General features: G+C 42.0%; 1 protein-coding gene across 1 annotated transcript; it reads right to left on the bottom strand.

Annotated features, from left to right (window-relative positions):
* Positions 1-10,977: 10,977 nt before the first annotated feature.
* Positions 10,978-13,688, bottom strand: LOC124702263 (omega-3 fatty acid desaturase, chloroplastic-like). Its single transcript, XM_047234388.1, has 8 exons — positions 13,195-13,688; positions 13,009-13,098; positions 12,849-12,915; positions 12,642-12,734; positions 12,364-12,549; positions 12,147-12,227; positions 11,533-11,670; positions 10,978-11,396 (listed from the first exon to the last, which is right to left on the bottom strand). Exons 1-8 carry the CDS (start codon positions 13,686-13,688, stop codon positions 11,220-11,222), a joined length of 1,326 nt encoding a protein of 441 aa, XP_047090344.1. The 3' UTR covers positions 10,978-11,219.
* Positions 13,689-20,174: the final 6,486 nt, after the last annotated feature.

Here is a 20,174-nt window from a genome sequence, read left to right as displayed (position 1 = left end):
TGAAGTTGTAAGTGTTTGAAGTATTGTTGCTTCCTTAAACAAAATCCACTGTAATTACATGGTTCATTCAACACATCTCATCTTAGTTTTTACAATCTTGCCTCAGTTTCCTTGCACTAAATATGCTTAATCATTTTCTGAGAGAGTGTGTATGCCAAGAGGTTGGCATTAACAAATGAAGATGTGTGTCTTTGTTAGTATTTTTTAGGTTCAGTTTTGGAAATCAGGGCAATGTGTAATACACAATGTGATTTCTGTGAAATCTACTTAAGTTCTTGACACACAATTGTATCCCTAGCTGATGGGTATTTAGGCTGACTCTTAACTTTGTAAGTGAAACATTTTGCAAATTTTTGTCAAGATCTGGATCCTTGATTTTTTATGCAAGTCTTTCAAGATAAGCCGACTGAATCTTTACTTCAGTCGCTTCTTCAAAGCAAGTAATGTAATTATTTTGCATGCCTATCCTAGAAAATCTATGAACAGTTGAACACAATTGCGGAAGCTAAGTAGGAGCTTGTCCATTTAGTATTGCAAATTTGACTAAAATCGTCCGATATGATTTAAGGAGACACATTTTCATCCGCTGTGTTTTAATTCTTAACATATATCCTCCCTTCCAACATGAATTGGTAGACTCATAATTTGTGGGTACATCTTATCCAGAATATATGGGTAAAAAAGAACAGAAAGAACATGTGTGTTGTTGGTCCTTAGAGGGTTAGTAAGAGGGTTGTTGGTTTTCAGAGGGTTAGTAATAGGAATAAAAATGCCGGTATATAGTATGGGGTATTCAAAAACTTGAAGTCACCATGCTTGCACCAAAAAATGAAACCATCTTTCTCCATATTTAGTTTTCCCGTGGCAACGCACAGGCATTTTAACTAGTGAGTCAAAAAAGAGCGCATTTCAAAATCTAATTAGAGTACATTCCCGGAGAAAAATACATTTTCTCATTAAAGCCCATGCACTGGTACACCATGGGCTGTTATGACCTCTTATTTGGACCGAATAATACCATACGTGTATACATGATGCCCACAATGGTTCTATGTAATCGTCTGAACACGAACCTTAAACCCCCTCCATCGCCTAATAGGCCTGGCCCAATTTGACGGAAATTTTTTGTGTTTGCTTTGTGTTTTCTTTTTACCTTTTTTGATTATTTTCTTTATTTGTCCAATTTACTTATTTTATTTTCGTGTGTTGTTGCTTTTTAGTATTGAGTGATTTCCCCCTTTTCCCTATAGTGGTATATTTATGACGCATGTTACCCAATTTTTTACAAATTCTACCCACAAAATCCATCTAGGAAATTTTGGACATGGTTTTATACCACCTTAACGTTTTGCATGTTTTGTTAGGTAAGGCCATCATGTTTGTGGCCTTTATTTATTTGGATGCTCTAAATCTTAGTCAACCATAGCTCAACTTATGAGACTATCATGACACTAACTTAGAACCATATCTTGAATTCTTCACTTGAAATCAAGCACTCAAGATTTTGATCATTCATTGCTTAATACATAAGCTAGAGCATGGCTAATATTAACTTTCACATAAGAACTCCATCTTCATTTTTTCTTCTTGATCATATCACATATATGTCTTCAAATCGATGATCTTGATGCCAATACAAAAGGTATATCTTTTATCTTCATGGCATCCATACTTGAAGCCAACACATGGACTACAAGTATTACCTATGTAATATTCCTTCATATAAACTCAATGAAAAATATTAGTCCATAGGGGTTGTCATTAATTACAAAAACCACACATAGGGGCAATGTACCCTTACATAAGGGAAATATGTCTGATAGAGGTACACATGTCACATTTTCGATCCCAACTACATGAATTATTGGGAACCAAGTTGGAGTTTAGTGCAACCTTTCATCCCATACTGATGGAAATACAGAAAGAGTAAAATTAGGTATTGGAGGACATGTTGAGAGAGTGTGCTCTAGATCATGGGTCAAGTTGGAATGAGAATTTACCTTATGTAGAGTTCTTGTACAACAACTATAAATCTAGTATCAAAATGTCAAGATCCGAAGCATTATATGGCAGAAAGTCTAGAACAATGTTGTTGTGGAATGGTGTTGGTGAGCATAGTTTATTTGGACCAGATTTCATCAAGGATGCCGATGCGAAAGTTAGATTGATTTGAGACAGGAAAAAAATACTCACTCTGATCCAAATTAATTGACTCAACTTTGCCTAGACGCACATGTATCTAGAGTTAAAAGATATCTAGGTACATCCATATTTAGACAAAGTTAAGTCAAATAGTTTGAATCGGTGGGAGTAGCAAAATCTAGACAAAAGAGTTATGCTGATTATAAGCATAGAGAAGTAACCCATGAGGTTGAAGATAGAGCATACCTCAGAGTTTGGCCACTAAGTGGAGTTAAGATATTTTCCATTAAAGGAAAGTTCGCACCTAGTTTTACTGAACCATACAAGATTATAGCAGTCAAAGGAGTGGTTTCTTATCAGCTGGAATTTCAAGAATTTTTGTCTCTTGTTCATGATGTATTTCACGTATCTTAGCTGAAGAAGTATCACCCATAAATGATAGGTACACGGTTGAGAGACACCGTTCCACTTGATGAGTTCCAATTGGAGAGTGATATTACATATGAGGAGAAGCCTATCAAGATCCTCAACACAACATAGATAACACAACATAGATGATTACTCATATCAAGACCACCAAGTTCTGTAAGGTACAATCGAGTCACCATAGTGAAGAGGAAGCCACTCGGGAGTGAGTAGATGAGTTTCGAGAATACCACCCACATCTATTTGCTAGCTAATCCAGATTTCGAGAACATGATTCATCTTAAGAGGGTTAGTGCATCCCAGTTTTATATTTGGGAATTCCAACACATTTTCATCCATATTTTTGAAAATTATTTTGAAAAAAAATCAAAGGTCAATTCTAATTACCCAAATAGCTATTAGACAATAGCCTATGTAGATTATTTTGAATATTTATTTTGGACAGAAAAATGGTCCATGTCCTAAAAATTTATCTACCAAAAATTCCAAATTTCGCTCGATTTGGAGTTCTAAATCAAAATCTACAAAAGATTTCAGAGTAAAGAGGGAAAAAGAATTAAGAAAAAAAAGAGAGAATCCAACCGACCTAGCGAACTGAATGGGCCGGCCCAGCCGGAAATACGAGCGCGCGTGTGTGCCAGGCCGCGCAGCCAAGGCAGGCCGCGCGTTGGCATTTTTTCTTTTCCTTTCGTTCATTTGTTTCCTTTCTTCCATCCTGATGTGTGGCCCCTCAATCGTCTATACCTCTGTCCAGGAGACCAGCTCACGCGCGAACCCTATTCGCCGCTTATTGCGGGAGCGATTCGCTCCCGCTCAAGCGACGGACTGCGTGGGCCGGCCCATTAGCGCTTAGGAGGTACGGTTTTCCCTTTTTTTTTTTCAGGGTTTCTTAGGTTTTTTTGGTTTTGGATGGTTTCTTTTATGGTTTTTTTGCTGTGCTGGTTTTACTGATTCCAAAATTTGTTCAGAGTTTTTTCTATTCTGATTTAAAAAAATGTTCATATTAAAAAAATTCGAATTTTTTCAAATTTGAATTTTGTTCAAATTTGAAATTTGTTCAAATTCAAAATTTGTTCAAATATAAATTTTGTTCAAATATAATTTTTGTTTGAAATAAATTCTTTGAACATTTTCAAAATTTGAACTTTTTTAGATCTGAACATTTTTAATATTTGAACATTTTTGGATTTCGAACTTTTTGAGATTCAAACATTTTTAAATTCGAACATTTTTAAATTCGAACTTTTGATATTTTGATTTTTTTGAGATTTGAACATTTTTTAATTCAAACATTTTGGGTTTTTGAACTTTTTTATATTTGAACATTTTTTTGAATTTAAACATTTTTAAAGATCTAAACTGAAAGAGAAAAAAAGAAGAGAGACACAATACCTTTTGTTGGGCCCAGTTTTGGAGCGGCCCAGGGGGAGACACTTCAGGCGGAGCGAGTAGGGATGGCACCCGCAGGGTATGGGTACGGGTAGAGCCATCCCATACCCGTACCCGTCACGTTCAATCTTAACCATCACCCATACCCGTACCCGTCAATGGGTACAAGTTTTTCCCATACCCGTCACCCGGCAGGGTAAATGGGTACCCGTGGGTAAACATACCCGCGCTTACAACACATCAAATTGATCAAAAAAATATAACATGAGGTGAAGCGATCCTAAATAGGGGTCTAATCCTCACTAACCTACCAACGATTGTGAGATCGGGAAGCGTGAAGTTCAGCCTAGCAACATGAAGGCATGATTAGGGAAAAATTAAGTAGTTTACAATATTACAATGGCCCACTTGTTAAATTTAGATGGGTACATGGGTACGCGGGTATGGGTTCTATGATCCCATACCCGTACCCACTCTACCCGATGGGTATGATATTATCCCATTTACAAACCCATGGGTAATATTTTATCCCATACCCGTAATCCTATTGGGTTTTTACCCGACGGGTACGCGGGTCATGGGTACCCATTGCCATTCCTAGGAGCGAGGGCTCGCTCCCGCTTAAAGCGGAGAGTAGGTGCTCCCCAGCTCACGTACGGGAAGAAAACCAACCCGGAAAATCGCGATTTCTTGCTTCGATTTCCCCCAGATTTCTGGCTCGTTTTCTAAGTAGTTTTGCATATAAATAGCCTACGTTTCCCTCAATTTTCTTTTCGAAACCTAACTCCTTGAGCTCGGAATCAATCTCGCCGCAGCCATCATTGAAGCTTCTCAGGTTCATGTCTTCATCGATTCGGAGTCTCCGAACCCCTCTAACCTAGCTTATCGACATTCTCGTCACCGGAGTAAGAGACCACCATCTCCTCGTAGCCGCAAGGAGGAGACGTATCCAAGGACACCATCATGACCGCTGCAAGAATCCGATCACCTTCGTCCACTTTGCCACCTTGGAAGATCGCCACGGAACCTCCAATTCCGATTGTTCAATCGCCAACCCGTTTCGTCGTCGGCCATCTATGTTTTTCCTTCGGTAAGCTCCGAAATTTGCTCTCAGCCATCCTCACACTTTTGATTTAACATTAAAAAATGTTGTATTGTCCAATGGAGACCAAACACGTGGCAAGCTATTTCTCTCATTAAATTAGAACTTCTATTTTTACGAATCCGCTACCTACATAATCTTGCAAGTATTAGAGTTATAATATCGATACGTGTATGTATGGTGCAGTACACCACCGTATAGGTATCCTCCTCTTGTACAAACCACGCGAGGGGTTTTGCCTCACCTATATAATACGAAACGGTCGACCGGAAAGGGTACAACGTTCCACCCAACAATCCAACAAATTTCACATGGTATCAGACCACAAGGTTATGGGTTCAAATCCTAGCCAACACAGTATTTAAAATAAATATTTGTGGCCTTCTCAAAAAGCAAAACCAAGACGTGATGGGAGATGTTGAATATAATTAGCTAGACCTCCTCTAACAGGTTGGTCTTTTGGTTGAACCGGCAAGAGCATGCAATTCCGCAGCTAGATTGAGACAGTCTAAATTTTCAAATAATATATGTTGCTTTCAAAAAATTGTATAGAACCTGAATTTGTAATAAAATTTCAAGTTTACTCCGTGAATTTCAAACTCTATATTTGAGTATTTTTGGAATATTTTAAACTTTATATATTTGATGGAGTTGATGATTTTTTTTGGGTCGGATCATAATTTAATTAGTCCTGTAAGTAACCGGAAACTAAAGTTTCTTAAGAGAATTTTGAAAACAAATCTACAAAATTCGAGTTAAATTTTTATCACATTATATTTGCAATCTAAAAATTAATCCTTCACATTAAAATATCTCTTGCATGCATTTTCAATTAAATTAATTTTTCAAAGTGTATAAGTTATTCAGTAATCATGCATGCATATGTTGTTTGTCTTTTTATTGATTGCAATGCCATCGAAACGTATAAATTGCAAGAAGCGGAATTTCTGAGATTGAAACGAGTGTGTGAACAACTCGAGCGACCAATGGAAGTGGTGTTCATAAGCTTCCTATATTATTTTCTTATGCATGTGGATTGTTATTTTTTTTAGAATTGATTGTGTATGGTTGTTAAATTTTATATACGCTATGTTATTGTTCCTATATTCCTACCTTGTTTGTCTATCTTTATCGACATCGTATTGTAGCTTATTAGACGCGGTGGGACTTCCAGCATGAAAGATGTTGAGATATAAGTTATTTTATGATAATATTTTTTTAACGAATTGCCTTAGCAGATTGGGATCGGATCATCGAGTGTTGGTATGTTTGGAACCACAACATATGATTAAAAAGAAATGAATTGGTCTTCTTTTTTAATAGCTTGTCTGAGCTATTGTGTGTCTGTTGGTATGGATATGCCTAAGCATAGTAGTTTGTGGTAAACCAAATTCATACCTCGCCATGATGGATTTGGTTTACCACAACCTAATAAGCTTAGTCATAAACCATATCAACCATATCAACAGACATATGGTAGCACACATAAGCTATTAAACTAGTCACCAATCCTATTCTCTTGGAAACCTAGTCGGCGATCCCCACCAACAAAACACTTGATAACCCGATAATACTAATCAGTTTGTGCAGCTTATTAATTAATTTTATTATTTTATAACAAAAATAAGCTACAAGTCAACATCTTTCATGGTGAAATCTCACCCGTCTATAAGCTAACTAAGCAAGCTACAATACGGTGGAGACAAAGACAGACAAAACATGGCGAGAACATAGGAACGATAGCATAGAGTATACAAGATAAACAATTTACGCATGCTACTCTACAAAAATAAAAATCTACATACATAGAAAAATAAATAGGAAGCTTATGGACAGCACTTGTCTTGGTTGTTGGAGTCGTTCACAAACTTGTTACAATCACAGTAGTTGCATTCCTCGCAATCTACACATTTCGATCGCACTGCAATCAATAACAAGACAAACAACATGCGTGCATGATGACTTAATAAACTTCACACTTCAACAAATTAACTTCTCGGAAAGGATCAATTTTTGATTGCAAAAAATAGTGAGTAAATTTGTTTTCCAAAATCTCCTAAACAACTTTTGTTTCTTGTTTCCTGCATAGGTAATTAAATTAGTTATCTTACGCAAAAGAATTCAACTCAATCATATTTTTAAAATTAAATATATGCAAGAATACTCAAATGTAGAGTTTAAAATTCAAAAAAAAATAGTTATGGTAAACTTGAAATTGATTCATATTCTGCAAAATTTTCTGTATCCGCACATATTTTATTTACGGAAATCAAACGTGCTGATTCATATTCTACACAATTTTAAGGCAACACCAAGGTGACATGTGTCAGGGGTGTTTTAGCAACAACAACAAAAATACAACACCACATGTCACCTCCCGAATGATTTTAGACATATTGCTCTCTCAAAGCAAGTTTAAGTACTTGTATGTTTGTCTTGCAAATTGTGGTATTAAACTGATATCAGATGCAAGTTGTGAAAACAAAAGTGTATATAACTGTGTTAGAGTATGTCATGGGCCTGGGCCCATTAGTCTTAGGGTTTTTAGGGGTCAAGTAAGCCTTGCTTGGGAGTCAAGTAAACCTCTCTATATATGGAGAGGAGATGTATCGATCTAATCAAGCAAGAATTAAGAAGGAAATCCCTTCCCTCTTGCCACCGGCTGTGGGCAAGGCCCCGGTCGGCCCTCTCGCGACATCCCTCTAGCAGCACCATAACACTTGGTATCAGCTTTCCAGGTTCGATCATGTCCAGCCATCCCACCACCACTGGCCCGATGGCCACCACCACCGGCGCCCCGCCCAGGCCGGTGCCGGCCACCTCCACCGCGCCGCTTCACGTCGCCCTCACCTCGGAGGAGATCGCCGGAGCAATCCGCGATCTCACCACTGTTGTCCAGGAGATCCGCCTCTTCCTGGCCGGTCCCTACGGGCCGCCGCCGCCGGCGGCGCGGCTGCTGCCGTGGCGGCCGACGCCGCCTGCTTGTCGTCGCCGCCACCCGACATCGGGCTGCTGCGGTCCCCGCCGCCGCTGTCCACCATCTCCGGGCCGGGCCCTACCTCGGCGCCGGGGTCCCTTTTCTCCGACGAGCCGGCCACCTTTTTCCCCACCGGGATGCTGCAGCAACAGCAGCGGCTGCCGCCGCCACCAACGCCGCTGCAGCCGCTGTCCTCACCGATGCGTCGTCCCTGTCGTTCGGTGGGCAGGCTGCAATAGCAGCCGCTGCCGTCGCCACCAACACCGCAGCGGCGGCTGCTGCCGCCACCGACGCCGTCCTGCCTTTCGGCGGTGTGGGAGCGACCTGGCCACGGGCTCTACATCGACACCGCCCGAGATGCCCCGCCACCAGGTCCGTTTCCCTCCGTCGCCGTCACCGCTTCCGGCTTGGATCGCTATCCGCCACGTGTCGGCGGCGGTGAAGCCGCAGGGCTGCCGCGCGCGGCCTCCTAGCGCGTCGGCGTGTGCGGGAGATGCGTGATCTGCAGTTGCAGCTCCTCCAAGTTGCGCATCGTTGCGCAACGAACCTCGATCTCGTCCGCTGCGTCGGGGATCTTGGGCGTGCGGTTCGCCCCACGGGTGGCGGACATGCTGTGTTTTCCCGCGGGCAGCGACCTCCAAGTCTGCGACATCGACAGTCAGCCGGCGGGGAGAAGACATGGTGTCACCGACAGAAGCGCACCGCGTAGCACCACTGCATTCCGCCGCCGGCCGCCGCGAGGGCTCCCTTGGTTCCGATGGTGTCCTTGGGATCCAGGGGCTGTAAATGCACAAGTTGGGCACACGGAGGATTCTTGCCTTATCGTTCGGAGTCAAAAATAAAGAGTCGGAGTCTCATTCGGGTTAGCTTATTTCAGGTCAATACAATAGGCCGAGATGTAAAAGGCTTGTTTTTTAGGCGTTAGGTTTGTGTGGGGTCGAATCGTCGTTAGGTTGCAGCTCGAGGACGAGCTGCATGTCCAGGTGGGGTGTAGTGTTAGAGTATGTCATGGGCATGGGCCCATTAGTCTTAGGGTTTGCTTAGGGGTCAAGTAAGCCTTGCTTGGGAGTCAAGTAAACCTCTCTATATATGAGAGGAGATGTATCGATCTAATCAAGCAAGAATTAAGAAGGAAATCCCTTCCCTCTTGCCACCGGCCGTGGGCAAGGCCCCCGGCCGACCCTCTCGCGCCATCCCTCTAGCAGCACCATAACAATAACTCTGTTAAACAGAAATCCTGCCTGATATATGCCTCTACTCTGAACACTCATGAAACGTGATTACTAAAACACGTCGTTTAGGGTGTTTAATGATTGTACCTTTCCTGTTGTTCAGGATACGTGGTCTGAATTTTCTTTTCGAAGAGTTGGGTCTAAGGTTATAGACATGTAAATGAGTGAATGAGTGAAGGAGTGTGAAGATGCTGAGTTAGGAGCCAGTTTTAGCAGCTGGTTGGTAGGTATTTACAAACCCAGTGCATGATTGCTTCTCTTGGATGTTAAGGTCTGAGTTTGTTGTCGGATGACTTCCTAGTTTTAGCTAAACCGCCTGACCTTATCATTATCATGTTGTCTGCATATAAAAACATGCTACTCCTTCTGTCCACAAAAGTATGTCACAAATTTATCTAAATTTGGATGAAACAAATTTAGATAAATATGCCATATCCTTTCATGGAGAGAAGCAGTACCAAAGACCTTTCCACGTTTCAGCCAGAGATAGTAGACGGCTCTTGCACACTGCAGCAGAGTAGCAGAAGTAGAAGCGGAAATTCAATTCGGCTCCTAGGTAGAAGACTTTTTTTTTTTTAGATCAACAGGGATCACGAAGTAGAAGACTTTGCGTGATCATGTTGTTCTTTGCTTTGCATGCATATAGTACTGCTCTTTGTGGAAAAGCCTGATCAGCTTAGCTTAGTGAATGCATGAAGGGGTAGAAGGGCATGTCGGCATTCCAACGAGGGCACCGCACAGCTGAGCAGAGTAGGTCGGCACCGGAATCTGTAAGCAGCAAGTGAGAAATTGTGACGAGAGTAGGAACCCACTATTGCCGATGGAAAACATGGCACTATGACCCGATTCTGGAGGAGGATACACTTCAAAAGTTGAGAGTAGCACGAAAAAAAAAAATACTTACTCTATTCACTAATGTAATTTTACCTCCGCTTTCAAAATTAAGCACTTTCAAAAAGCTTTAGCTTTCCAAAATGACTTACATTTTAAAACGGAGGTAATACTATTTTAGTTAGAGATTTTAAAGTAAACTAGATAAGGAACAAATTAAGTGAATCTACACGCTAAAACACATGTAGTTAAATGCATCTTAAAAAAAAGCAGGACGGGACTAATGAGAAAGTTTCAGCGACGGCGACCAAAGAAGGTTTACCGGGGATCGGGTGGAGAAAAAAAGGTCTTTTCCTTCGTGTTCTTCCCTGGGTCCTTCCTTCCCCGTCACACAGAGAGTCGCTATCAGAAATTCAGAAACACGAGTTGACGAGGAGAATGCGATGGGCTGACTGTACCATTGTGCTGTCGTACATGCGCCGGAACGACCTGGTTTAATTCCTGCAGGTACAGCGCGCGCAGCTGCACAAGAACGCGTCCATTTTCTCATTCAAAAAAAGAAGTTCAGTCAACAAACATACTGCTTGTCTAGTGCCGAACTGCCAACGCCTTACGTCCATTGCTTAGCGCAGCTGTAGCGGTGCATTACGTTTGCACAAGGGAAGAATCGGTCGATCCGACAGCCGCCAATAAGAGAAAAAGTTGTGTCTGGGTGAAATTGGCAATCAGGTCACATATCAGATGAAACTAAACGAGAGGAAGTATCTGGCGATATGTGCAGCCACGTCTTTCAATTCGACAAAAGACACATGCACTTCATTTCCTGGCATATACCGTCTATAGAACGTTGTCTCTCTCTTGTCCAGACAGTTCAGAGATACCAGCAGATCAAGCCAAGCCTTGTGAATTGTGATGAGCTTCAAGTGCTCTTTTACAATTTTACTACAAGCAGACCAAGCCAAGCCTTGAGGGGAGCTGCAGCTGTTCTGCTACAATGGTAATACTTCACAACTTATATTCATAGTGTATAGTACTATAGTCATGGATCCTAGGCGACTGGTCAGGGTGTTCAACTGTCAGGGCAGGATAACCTATATGCATAATATGCTAGTGTTCCGGCTCAATCAGAATTATTTGTCTCTGGGTCACTTTGGTAGTAGACTACGTCTCCCGTGTCGCTAACATAGTGGTCGCTCTTCATACTTCGCGATAGCACCCCGAGAAGGTGGAACGGGAGGGGAGCCGACTTCTCCGGCTCTTTGTAGTACTTGCCGAGCACTGGTTTCGCTGCCTCAGTCTGCAGGTTACATCCGAACCAACATCAAGTTAGCAGGGCAGCTCAAGATAAGAGGTCACGTTGCTAGTACAAAATGACACACATATTTAAGAATTTTTTTTTGGCAAGAAGCAAAGAACAGGAGATGGATGCTTACCGCCTCGACAAGATGGTAATGTGGGATCTGCGGGAAAAGATGATGAATGACATGAGTGCCAATGTCATGGTGAATTTTGTTGATCAGCCCGTAGTCCCGATCAAGCGTTGTCAATCCTCCACGCAGATAACTCCATTCCTGTTAGTTCAGGAAGAGATGTTAATAAGCAACCAGGCAAGGATTGTTAAGCAGCTACATTCACCACTAGGATTTTTCTGACTTAAGGGTTGCGTTGCTTTGTAATGGGTGGAAGGAAGCATTTGGCACTTAGCATAACCATATACCCTATTTTGAATAAGTTTTTTCGATAAAGCTATTTTGAATAAGTAGCTCACATGTTAATGTTACGACCAAACAGGCTATTAAAAGTAGTATTAGAAACCATAAGAACCCATGATTTCCGATAAAATGATAAGTAATTGAAGAGTAAGTATCTGTCGGCAGGGTGCACCCTTCTGTATTGTCCATTCATTAGTTTTAAAATTATACTAGTACTACTGATATTTTCTATCATTTTAACCATCAATAATAGACCATGCCATTGTACTTTGAACATTAATTAGTTATCCTGAAGCATTGTCAAATCATGAATCTGATTAGTTCATGATATTTACCTTTCCACGATACCACGGAAGCTTGTCTTCATGACCATGATGATGCAAGTATGTGACAAAATCCAGCCACATGACAAATATCTGCACATGGATTCACCAAAATTAATCACATGAATTCTCAACTGCAGTGTACTTCATCAACAACTCATCCAAATCATCAGTTGGCTGAAATTGCACATGTGAATATGTGATAGAAGGATCGAGGTACTCTGCTTACCGCGTAAGGGATAGCATAGAGCTTTAGCATCTTAAGAGGCCCCATTGCAAAGGTCAGACCAGCAAGAACCCCGATCATTGCTAGCCAGGATGCGGTTGATGTTAGCACATCCTTTTTCTCATTAGGTAGGAACACATCACTGTTCGGATCGAAGTGTGAGCCCTTCTTCCCTGGAGTCCTGACAAACTGGAAATAACAAGAAGAATTCAGTGCTATGTTAGAAAACAGGAACCACCAATTAACATTTCACGGTAAAATGAATCAGCACTTCGGCTTACCAAGTATAAGGGGAACGCAAGCATGGGAAACGGCAAGCTGAACCGCAGCTTCTTTGTCATATTGTCCAGGCTGTTGTAGAGCCTCTGAGGTAACTGCAATTGTCAAAATCCAAGGAGCCATCAAACACAATTCGTTCAACTATGCTGCCTACCTGCAGAATTTTATGCATGCGTGAACGGTGAATCCACCGGAAAGCAAAGACCTACCGGGTGCCAGGACTCATCCTTCTCCACATGGCCGTGGTTCTGGTGATGTGTCCTGTGGCTAATCCTCCTGCAATTACATTGAAGATGCCGCCTTTCTTAGCAACAACAACAGCAATTCGTAATGAAAAGGAAAAAACCATCCAAAATGCACTCATCATACCATCCGTTGTATGGAACAAGAATGGAGGAATGGAGTATGTGGCCGACCACGCTGTTGAGCTTCTGGTTGCTCGAGAAGCTCCCGTGTCCACTGCAAACACCAAAACCAGGGGAAGAGTCAGTCAACGCTTGCAGCTTTAGGCTAAGAGAGTCAAATTGGGTACGGACAGTGAACAACGGCCCGCACCAGTCGTGTCCGAGGACGAAGAGCGCCCAGAACATGGTGCCCTGCGCGGCCCAGTAGAGCGGCCAGACGAGCCAGCTGTCGACGCGCGCGGCGGCGGCGGCGAGGCCGAGCACGACGAGCACGTCCCGCAGCACGAAGCCCATGGACCGCCAGGGGTCCTTGACCCAGCAGTGCTTGGGGATAGCCGCGCGGATCTCCGCTAGGCCGAACGGCGGCGGCGCCCCCGGGTTGAACTCCTCCGCGGGAGAGCTCCCGGCGGCCTCCTCCTCCCCGTCTCCCCGGCGGGAGCTGCTTTTGCCCTCCTCGAAGACGGAGGCAAGGCGGGCGGGCGCGGAGACTCGGAGGGCCCAGTCGCGGTGGATGGCGGCGGATACGGGGCGACGCGGCGCGGCGGCGAGGTGGGGAGGTGGCGGCAGCGCAATGGCGCCGCCGCCGCGGCTGCGCGCGCGGAGCGGCGTGAGGCCGCAGCGCTCCGGGAGGACGAGCCGGGCCATGATGCCGCACTGGAGCCGATGGGTAGCTAGTACGGTCGTGTAAGTACCACAACGGCCGGCGGTCGCCCGGGATGATTGTGCGTCCGGGTGGATTTGCGGTGGTCGGGATGGGCTAAGGCGAGGTTTGTATATACGCGGGGCGGCGTGTTGATCGTGCGAGCCGGCGGCTCGCGTTGATGAGCCGCCGCGGGGAGAGAGGAAGGTGCGCGTCGGCGCGGTGATGGAACTCTCTCTCTCTATCTCTCTGTTTGGAGTTGGACCAGCCTTCAACGACCAAGTTAGCACGTCTGAACATTGAACAGCCGTTCTTTCTAGTTTGTCTTCGACTCTTTTTTTTCTAAATTTAATTATACTACTCTTGGTCATACTAGTATCTGTTTTCCGGACAAGAATTTTGTGCACATGGGAGTCAGTGCTCCCTTCACTTTTGGATTTTTGAAAATTTCAGATTCTCATATTTCTCTGCTTTCAAGAATTATGACATTAAATATGTAGATAGATGTGTATACGAGGATTGGAATCAAAAAAGTCTCGTCAAAAAATACGTTATATTTTTAGAGATGCAAAAAAGACAAATTTCTGACAGTACACTGATAAAATATACGTACTATTGTACTACTATTTATAGTCAGAAATTTGTCTTTTTTGTATTTTCCAAAATACAAAGTATTTTTTAATGGGACTTTTTTGACTACACTCCTCGTGTCTAAATCTATCTACATATTTAATGTCATAATTTTTGAAAACATAAAAGAGCGAGGTTTTGAAAATTTTCAAAAATCCAAAAGTCCAAGGAGCACTTGTGCTCATGTGCACATGATACTTTCCGCTGTTTTCCACTCTTGGAAGTTCAGGAAAAAACAAACTGATGACCGAACCGATGAACCGACTGAAAGTCTTGGTCCACTGCTTTACCAGTCGGTCTACACTTACTTTGAGCAACCTCAATCGGCAAGTGCCATTTCTTCGGTTATTTACATGTGCAATTAACCATAGGTCTATGCTACTGTACGTCAACAACAAGGCCTCCATGCCCATAGCCATCGTGAAAAAGATCCCACTTTCGTTTTAGTGAAATACCCTCACTTGAGTTGAAGTAAATCAACACCATTCAGTTGAGCAACTGTCTTGCGATCTCCACTACCTTCAGTACGAAGCTTGCCTACCTTAAAAGAAAAGATGAGGACGAGAGCAAAAACTGATACCGGCGGGTGCTAAACATTTGGCAGAAATAATTGCTTAATCAGTTTTTTTTCCTTTTTTGTTGGCCTAGGCCTATGTATTTGCTCCTTCTGTATCAATATAAAAAGCAAAGCTTTTGCCTAGTTTAAAAAAAAACATGAGCATAGGGATATTTCCTATCATCTCTCTGCATTGTTTGTTATGCGTCATGTCAATCAGTAGTGGATTGAATTTATATCCTTTCTTGTTAACCCTCGAGCTCGTTGGCATAAATTTATTAAGTGGTGGCTATAAGTATTTCTTCTCGGCTAGCATGTGCAGATGGCCACCTGCAAAAACCTTAGCACAACAATGATAAACAAAAACTTAAAGAAATAAAATGGTGCTTAGCTTCTTGGCAACAGCACCAGAAAATAGATTGATGCCTGCAAGTGCATATTATTGTTGTATCTATTTTAAAAGTAATAGTATCGAACCTCTAATCTTTTGCTTCTTGTTGTGAGTTTACCAAAGGGGTGCCTATTTCGATTCCAATCAAGAGTGTGTTGAAGGTGTGTTGAAAATGTGTGTGGGTGTTTGTGTTTGAGAGTATTATATTGAAATAAAAAAGAGTAAAACAACATAATAGAAAATAAGGGGATGTGAATGACGGAAATCGTAATAAGGTTTAAGGAGTTCTCAATGAGTTAAGAATTCACCACACTATCATGTAATAAAATTTTGCAGGATAATATTATTTCTTGAATGTATAACTGCCTGCGGGGGCATCCCACATAAAAAATTTACACAATGCCTTGGTCACACATCCAACATCATCGATGCTAGCCCTTGATACGTCTCCAACGTATCGATAATTTCTTATGTTCCATGCTACTTTATTGATGATACCTACATGTTTTATGCACATTATATGTCGTATTTACGCATTTTCTGGAACTAACCTATTAACAAGATGCCGAAGTGCCGGTTCCTGTTTTACTGCTGTTTTTGGTTTCGAAATCCTAGTAACGAAATATTCTCGGAATCGGATGAAATCACCGCCCAGGTTCCTATTTTTCCCGGAAGCTTCCAGATCACCGAAGAAGGGCCAGAGATGGGCCAGGGGGGCCCACACCACACTTGGGCGCGGGCCAGGGCCTGGCCGCGCCACCTGGTGGTGAGGGCACCCTGGTGCCCCTCCGAGGCTGCCCTTTCGCCTATATAAAGCCCCACGCATCGAAAACCCTTACGGAGGAAGCCACGGTACGCGAAACCTTCCGGAGCCGCCGCCATCGCGAAGCCAAGATCGCGGGGACGGGAGTCTCGTTCCGGCACCCTGCCGGACGGGGAAGTGCCCCCGGAAGGCTTCTCCATCGACACCGCTGCCATCTCCACCGCCATCTTCATCACCGCTGTTGCTTCCATGAGGAGGGAGTAGTTCTCCATCGAGGCTCGGGGCTGTACCGGTAGCTATGTGGTTAATCTCTCTCCTATGTACTTCAATACAATGATCTCATGAGCTGCCTTACATGATTGAGATTCATATGAGTTTTGTATCACTATTCATCTATGTGCTACTCTAGTGATGTTATTAAAGTACTCTATTCCTCCTCCACGTGTGTAAAGGTGACAGTGTGTGCACCGTGTGAGTACTTGGCGTAGGCTATGATTGTGATCTCTTGTAGATTGCGAAGTTAACTATTGCTATGATATATTGATGTGATCTATTCCTCCTACATATGCATGAAGGTGACAGTGTGCATGCTATGTTAGTACTTGGTTTAGTCTTTTGATCTATCTTACACTATAAGGTTACTAAAATATGAACATTAATTGTGGAGCTTGTTAACTCCGGCATTGAGGGTTCGTGTAATCCTACGCAATGTGTTCATCATCCAACAAGAAAGTGTAGAGTATGCATTTATCTATTCTGTTATGTGATCAATGTTGAGAGTGTCCACTAGTGAAAGTATATTCCCTAGGCCTTGTTCCTAAATATCGCTATCACTGCTTATTACTTGTTTTCTCGAATTACTACTCTGCTTGCGTTACTACTGCATGTTTACTTCCTACAATATTACTACCATCAACTGCACGCCAGTAAGCTATCTTCTGGCGCCGTACTACTGCTCATATTCATTTATACCACTTGTATTTCACTATCTCTTCGCCGAACTAGTACACCTATTAGGTGTGTTGGGGACACAAGAGACTTCTTGCTTTGTGATTACAGGGTTGCATGAGAGGGATATCTTTGACCTCTTCCTCCCTGAGTTCGATAAACCTTGGGTAATCCACTTAAGGGAAACTTGCTGCTGTTCTACAAACCTGCTGCTCTTGGAGGCCCAACACTGTCTACAAGAATAGAAGCACCCGTAGACATCAAGCACTTTTCCGGCGCCGTTGCCGGGGAGGAAAGGTAAAAGGCACTCATACTTCGGTTCCGGGTAACGATACTTTTCTTGCGCCATTGTGTGTGTGCTCGAAGCTATTTCCTTTAGACTCTGCAATTGCGACATTTGGTTTCTTGTTTACACTAGTTAGGCATAATGGACAACAATGACCTTTTTATTCTATTTCCTGATTTAAGACATGGATGGTTTGATGCGAAAATTAAAAAAACCATGGAACATATTAATATGAATGCTTTGAACACCATTGTTGTTAATGATATGGAGAATTCTAAGCTTGGGGAAGCTGGCTTTGATGAGCATGATATTTTTAGTCCCCCAAGCATTGAGGAGAAAATTTACTTTGATGATACTTTGCCTCCCATTTATGATGATTATAATGATAGTAGTCTTTTGTTACCACCTGTTATGGAGGATAAATTTGATTATGATTACAATATACCTCCTATATTTGATAGCTACTTTGTTGAATTTGCTCCCACTACAACTAATAAAATTGATTATGCCTATGTGGAGAGTAATAATTTTATGCATGAGACTCATGATAAAGATGCTTTATGTGATAGTTATATTGTTGAGTTTGCTCATGTTGCTACTGAAAGTTATTATGAGAGAGGAAAATATGGTTGTAAAAATTTTCCTGTTACTAAAACACCTCTCTATGTGCTGAAATTTTTGAAGCTACACTTGTTTTATCTTCCTATGCCTGTTACTTTGCTCTCCATGAACTTGTTTATTTACAAGATTCCTATGCATAGGAAGCATGTTAGACTTAAATGTGTTTTGAATTTGCCTCTTGATGCTCTCTTTTTGCTTCAAATACTATTTCTTGCGAGTGCATCATTAAAACTGCTGAGCCCATCTTAATGGCTATAAAGAAAGAACTTCTTGGGAGATAACCCATGTGTTTTTTTTACTACAGTACTTTATTTTATATTTGTGTCTTGGAAGTTGTTTACTACTGTAGCAACCTCTCCTTATCATGTTTTTGTGCCAAGAAAAGTTTCTATGTCAAAGTTGATGTTATATTTGGGATCGCTGCGCAGAAACAGCATTGCTGTCTGTCACGAATCTGGGCACAGGCCTCTGTAGAAAATTCGAAAAAATCTGCCAATTTACGAGCGTGATCCTCAGATATGTACGCAACTTTCATTAGTTTTGAGTTTTTCCATTTGAGCAAGTCTGGTGCCATCTTAAAATTCGTCTTTACGGACTGTTCTGTTTTTGACAGATTCTGCCTTTTATTTCGCATTGCCTCTTTTGCTATGTTGGATTCATTTATTTGATCCATTAATGTCCAGTAGCTTTATGCAATGTCCAGAAGTGTAAAGAATGTTTGTGTCACCTCTGAACATGTGAATTTTTGATTATGCACTAACCCTCTAATAAGTTTGCTTGAAGTTTGGTGTGAAGGAAGTTTTGAAGGGTCAAGAGAGGAGTATGATATACTATGATCAAGAGGAGTGAAAGCTCTAAGCTTGGGGATGCCCCCGTGGTTCACCCCTGCATATTCTAAGAAGACTCAAGCGTCTAAGCTTGGGGATGCCCAAGGCATCCCCTTCTTCATCGACAACATCATCAGGTTCCTCCCTTGAAACTATATTTTTATTCGGTCACATCTTATGTACTTTACTTGGAGCGTCTGTGTGTGCTTTTATTTTTGTTTTGTTATCTTAGTTCTCTGAATAAGTTCATCCTTGTGTGGGAGAGAGACACGCTCCGCTGGTTCATATGAACACATGTGTTCTTAGCTCATAATATTCATGGCGAAGTTTCCTCTTCGTTAAATTGTTATATGGTTGGAATTGAAAAATGCTACATGTAGTAATTGGTAAAATGTCTTGGATAATGTGATACTTGGCAATTGTTGTGCTCATGTTTAAGCTCTTGCATCATATACTTTGCACCTATTAGTGAAGAAATACATAGAGCTTGCTAAAATTTGGTTTGCATATTTGGTCTCTCTAAGGTCTAGATAATTTCTAGTATTGAGTTTTGAACAACAAGGAAGACGGTGTAGAGTCTTATAATGTTTACAATATGTCTTTTATGTGAGCTTTGCTGCACCGGTTCATCCTTGAGTTTGCTTCAAATAACCTTGCTAGCCTAAGCCTTGTATCGAGAGGGAATACTTCTCATGCATCCAAAATCCTTGAGCCAACCACTATGCCATTTGTGTCCACCATACCTACCTACTACATGGTATTTCTCCGCCATTCCAAAGTAAATTGCTTGAGTGCTACCTTTAAACAATTCAAAAGTTATTACCTCTTATTTGTGTCAATGTTTTATAGCTCATGAGGAAGTATGTGGTGTTTTATCTTTCGATCTTGTCATTTACTTTTGACAAACTTTCACAATGGACTAGTGGTTTCATCCGCTTATCCAATAATTTTGCAAAAAGAGCTGGCAATGAGGTTCCCAGCCTCAATTAATTAACTTGCATTAATAATTCTCTTCACATGTTTTGCTCGATTCATCGAGTAAGCAACTTAATTTTGCAAATAGACACTCCTCCATGGTATGTGAATGTTGGAAGGCACCCGAGGATTCGGTTAGCCATGGCTTGTGTAAGCAAAAGGTTGGGAGGAGTGTCATCCATAAATAAAGAAAAACTAAACTAAAGTACATGTGTAAACAAAAGAGAAGAGGGATGATCTACCTTGCCGGTAGAGATAACGTCCTTCATGGGAGCCGCTCTTGAAAGTCTGGTTGATGAGGTAGTTAGAGTGCCCACTACCATTCGTTGACAACAACAAACACCTCTCAAAACTTTATTTTTATGCTCTCTATATGTTTTCAAAATCAAAGCTCTAGCACAAATATAGCAATCGATGCTTTCCTCTTTGAAGGACCATTCTTTTACTTTTATTGTTGAGTCAGTTTACCTATCTCTCTCCACCTTAAGAAGCAA

The sequence above is a fragment of the Lolium rigidum genome, chromosome 3 (assembly GCF_022539505.1).
Source record: "Lolium rigidum isolate FL_2022 chromosome 3, APGP_CSIRO_Lrig_0.1, whole genome shotgun sequence".
Classification (NCBI taxonomy): Eukaryota; Viridiplantae; Streptophyta; class Magnoliopsida; order Poales; family Poaceae; genus Lolium; species Lolium rigidum.
The sequence above is the reverse complement of the archived record's forward strand: the minus strand, read 5'-3'. Positions and strand labels throughout refer to the sequence as shown.